This window comes from Chaetodon trifascialis, chromosome 14 (genome assembly GCF_039877785.1).
Source record: "Chaetodon trifascialis isolate fChaTrf1 chromosome 14, fChaTrf1.hap1, whole genome shotgun sequence".
Lineage (NCBI taxonomy): Eukaryota > Metazoa > Chordata > Actinopteri > Chaetodontiformes > Chaetodontidae > Chaetodon > Chaetodon trifascialis.
Window position 1 is genome coordinate 16,861,401 of NC_092069.1, and position 4,992 is coordinate 16,866,392.

At 45.3% G+C, this 4,992-nt stretch overlaps 1 protein-coding gene across 1 annotated transcript; it reads left to right on the forward strand.

The window, feature by feature from the left end:
- Window positions 1-16: 16 nt before the first annotated feature.
- cldn23l (claudin 23-like) lies at window positions 17-4,121 on the forward strand. Its single transcript, XM_070979419.1, has 3 exons — window positions 17-218; window positions 2,217-2,269; window positions 2,359-4,121. Exon 3 carries the CDS (start codon window positions 2,573-2,575, stop codon window positions 3,326-3,328), a length of 756 nt encoding a protein of 251 aa, XP_070835520.1. The 5' UTR covers window positions 17-218; window positions 2,217-2,269; window positions 2,359-2,572; the 3' UTR covers window positions 3,329-4,121.
- Window positions 4,122-4,992: the final 871 nt, after the last annotated feature.

Genomic DNA, 4,992 nt, shown 5'->3' on the forward strand with positions numbered 1-4,992 from the left:
ACAAAAAATAAGCGACAGACTCAAGGACAAACAGAGACAGAGGCAGGTGGGGAGGCTGCTGGAGCAAGGAAGGGAAGAGAGTAATGGAGAGCTGGTTGCACCATCTGCTGCCAGAGAGGGAAACATGTTGTCGCCATTCAGGCGAGAGCAGGGAGACAGCGCGCGATCTGCAGTGAGATACACACAGCGCCCCCCCCCCCCCCCCCCCCCCCCGAATGGTGAGTGACTGCATGGACTGTGTCTGTGTTGCATGAGAGAGAGAGAGTGTGTGTGTGTGTGTGTGTGTGTGTGTGTGTGTGTGTGTGTGTGTGTGTGCGCGCGCGCGCGTTTACATTCGCTCGACATGTGCTTATGTGTGAGAGGAAGTGTGTGGGGTATTAATAACACCCAGTATGTTCATCATTTTCGATTCATGACCAGCCTCTGCAGGTGTTTGCATACTTCAAAACAAATCAAGCAGCTGGTGATCACTGCGTTTAAATCATTGCAGTGGCAGTAATGCTCGGCAGGCGCGTCTTTCGATACGATCATTGTTCAGAGGCAACATGTGACACCTGTGCGCAAAAACAAGCCAAAATGCGTTGAATTTTGAATGAGGGGAGACTTTGTGTTGCAGCTGACTGCAGCCAAGTCTCTGTTTCCCATCATGTCAACAAAGTCAAAGCATTCTGGTAGCAGAGCAGGAAGCGCTTGGCGTATAATTTCAGACACAGGTGACACTTGACGACAGGTATGTGTTTATGAAAATACGCCCGCGTGGATCTATTCAGCATCCAGGCGTGGATTCTCGAGGCAAATTTCCATTTAATCTTTTCTATTCTGGTCTGGTCGGGTGATTCTGTGCTTGTATGTTCAGCGTGTTATTGTCGGCTCTCAGAGTGACGCCGGCTTAATTGTCTTTGATCCTTTCAAAATGAGATTTCCCCGTTAAAGAATAAATAACAAAAAAAATGAAGGTGATTGGTCCGTCCGCTCAAGCTAAATGTCATCAAGCCTCCCGTGACATTTCCAGAGGTTTTCATTTTCCGCCGTTATACATCATCTAGCTAACAAAGTGGATTATTATTATTATTATTATTATTATTATTATTATTATTATTATTATTATTATTTCAAAGTCCAAAAAGGATCCTTTTATCCAGGTTTCAATGGCCAATTTCAGCGCAGGGATTGTGCTAATGCAGTGTAGGCTATCTGATGTCCAACATGGAAATTTTTTTTGTTGCAAATAAGTCAATTTTACTGTGTCAATGCAACTTATATTGTCAGCCAATATAAGACAACAAATGGTAATGGGAATAAAATTATTCAAGGCAGAACTTAAGATATTTTAGATAAGAAACTGATGATTCTATTAATATGAAGCTATTTTATTGCCTTTCACTTTCGTTTTAAATTTCTTAAAAATATTATTAAAGTTCAGACTTTGGCTCGTATTTCGTCTTCACATTTGGTTTTTGGTTTAAAAGCATGAAGTTGGGTCAAAAATTAGGATTTTTGCACAGACAAGTGAGGAAAATGAAGTCATAGTTGCGTTAAGGAACTCGCCTCTGATGTGCGTGTGTGTTTATTTGTCCTCTTGTGTTGTTGCTGCTTGTGTTTGTGTGTTTGTCTCCGTGAGTCACTCACACACACAAACACACACACACACACACACACACACACACACACACACACACACACACACACACACACACACACACACTGAGACGCTGTAGATGGACTCGCTCTGCATTCAGACGCCGGCCTGACATAATTACTAACCCGAGCGAATTCTTCCAAGGTCACAGCTGGCCATCAATCGTCAGGAAAAACAGCAGCCAAAACAACACACACCCACACCCGCACACGCACAAGCACACATGCACAGCTGCATGCCAACATTTGTGTATTCAAGGCAATCAGGTCTTGTCTAGAGAAGAGTCTAACTAGGTGTTGTGATAAATGAAGCCGCGCACACACACTGTCACACGGAGACTGGCCAACTTCTGGTATCCTAGCAACAGAGACAGGCATCGACCGATCAGCCTTTCCCTGTCCAGCAGCTGGAGCAGTGAAGCCAGACCTCCTCCCGCTCTCTCCGGCTGCTGGAGCGCTCGCCTGCCGCTCCATATCACACCTCTGTTGTTCCTTGTTCTCTGTCAGCGTCTCTCTCTCCATCACTTCCACCTCCACTAAGCTCCTGCTCTCGATCTGAATCTTTCTCTTTCACTCAGACAGTTAGGATGAAGAGTCTGCCGCGAAAAGAGGGGACAGTCTCCACGATGAGGTGAGGGATGAACTTCTGAGAGATTCGTGAAACGTGAGTGGATTTTCTTCTATCTGAATCGTCCCTCTCTTGTTGTCTTGTCCTTTCAGTGTAGATGCACGCTGCTCTGAGGGGTCCCACCACAGAGACATATGATAATAACAAGCAGCATCCCTGTCTGGAGCAGCAGAAGCCACTGTCTTCTTTCTTTTGGAAAACATTCACCTTGAGGACAGACACTGAGCAGCTGGTATGTTTCATCTTTACAGAGAACAATTCACACGTCTTGAGAGTTGAGAAAGAATCAGGTTTGTGCCGCTTACAATGCACACTCCCGCCTCCATGGTGATGGGGATTGTCTTTGCCCCTTTGGGATTGGTCCTTGTCTTCACTGCCGCCATCACCCCTCAGTGGAGAGAGGGACGGGCACGTCTGGGCATGGCGGGGCCGGGGTCGCTTCTTCGGTCAGGGGCGAAAGGTCAGGGGACGGGGGTCAGGTCCGGGTCGGTGGAGGCTCTGCTCCTGCTGCGCTCTGATGGACTCTGGGAGAGCTGCCTGCAGGTGGAGCATTCAGAGCTGAAGCAGTGCTGGCCTGTGGCAGGTCCATACCAGAGAGACCCGAGGGTTCGCCTCGCACAAGGTTTGGTCCTGACCTCCTTGTTCCTGTGTGGCACCGGCATTGTTCTGGCATGTATCGGGGTCCGGTGTTGGACAGACATACCTCTGAGGGGTGTAGCAGCTACAGGTGGACTCCTGGTGGTGATTTCCGGGCTGCTGAGCCTGACTGCACTTGGAGTGTACACCCACAACCTTGGCAGACTGGGGATGGTAGATCCAAGTCAAGGCATCAACAACCCCAGGTTCCCACACCTCAGCCTGCATCCAGCCGGCTCGCTCTACTTTGGATGGCTGGGCTCGTGTTTACAGGTGCTGGGAGGCAGCGCTCTGCTGTTCAGCTTCAAACGACCAAGATGCCCCACCTGCCCGTCCTGCCCAGAGCTACCTGCCTGCCCCGCCTGTCGCTCATGTCCAGAGATCACCAACAAGCCAGACACAGATGTGTATGAAGTCAGCTGTTAGAGCATTCGATGAAGATGAACAAATCATGCGGGCACTTCCAACTCACCTGCCAACAAATGATATTAATCAACTCCTGATTCCCACCTGATAAATAGACTCTTATATCAGGTAGCAACATGATGGATTTACACAGAACTCTGGGGCGTAGAATACAAGGTGATGAATCATAACGTATAAAGATTGTTACAGATTCATTGAGATCATCGTGGTTGAAACGTTCCCGCTGCCTTTAACTGCGACATGTAGTGAAACATGACTGAAGTGTCTCTCTGTGCTGCCTTTCTCAGTGTAGTCATGCCTTTGTACTGTTAGCAAGAAACGTTTTTCTGTGCCCGAACAAAACTGTGAAATGTAAAATAGTTGTGATAAATTACAAGAGTGGACTAGCGGTTGTTTAAATGCGATTGGTCAAGCTCGTTTCAGCACGTAAAATTTCAACTGTACTTTCTAGTTTTATGTGACTTGTTCATTAAAATCTTGTTTTTTCTCCGAAAGAATTTCCAATCTGCTGTTAATACCTTCTTGATTCAGTGACTGCAGGCTGTGAATCTGCCAGTTTCTTTGCTTGTCAGGTTAAATCATCCTGTGATACCTTCACTGAGGAGCCTTCGCCTAATGAATGTGATATTTCTGACTTGATAACACAAACAGTGAGAACAAAACAAGTGTTTGAGGAGGTGGATGTACATCTGGGTGTTGGTTGTTCTTTGTAAATGATTTGTTGGTGGTAACTTGTTATAGTGCGTTCATACTTGGCACTGCATTCTGCATTGAATAAAACATTTCAACAATATCGGACTGTGTGGATATTTTTGTCATTGGAGCAATTTTAAAAAAGCTTTTTTTAAGACCCAGCTGAACAGAAATCAGAATGATGTGACACTGCGTAGAATTAATTCTCTCCAGAATAAAGGTAAGGAAATCATATTGCTTTTACAAGTGCTGCACAGTTATTTAAACCTATGGTCTCCACACAAAGCCGAGAGACAGAGGGATCATCACCGCTGATGAACAGCAGACAAGGTCACTGCAGCTGAACCCCGGTGAATTGGCAGAAAGAGCCCAGTTGTGTGAACAGATCACGAGCTGCTGTGAGAATGAACAATTCAGTTTTTTCAATCAGCATCATTCAGCGGGTGACCAACAGTCAGTGAGATATCTAGTGGAGACCAGGAGTTCAACACAGTGAATTTGTCTGAGTCACTAATGTGCCATTGTTGAAGAAAGTAAACGTAAATGTAGGCAAAGAGCGGAGTCTTTCACCGAAATAAAATGAAATTCGGAAAGTGTAATTTGCCAGTTAACTTTGTGCTTCAACAGAACAAGTATGTCCTTGAATTTTTTTAATGACTCATACTTTGAAAAAACTTTTGAAAGTTAATTTTAGCCTCAATTTCAAAGGCCTGGAAGAGAAAATAGACTGTGAAGAAACATTTTATCTATTCAGTAAACACACAGAGCAAGAAATGACATTATGATTCATGCACAAAAGACAGACACACACACGTAAAGCATGCATTTTATAATCTTCTATCTGTATCTCAAACTGAAATCACATACACAGACAACCACACAAATGCAAAAAGAAAAAATCGTGGATGAAATGTGTTTCATTCCCCTGTCAGTCACAGTGACCTCGGTCTGGATCTTCACGACACATTTCA

Coding starts and splice junctions, on each gene's coding strand:
- cldn23l (XM_070979419.1), top strand. CDS start 2,573: ATGCACACTCCCGCCTCCATGGTGATGGGGATTGTCTTTGCCCCTTTG.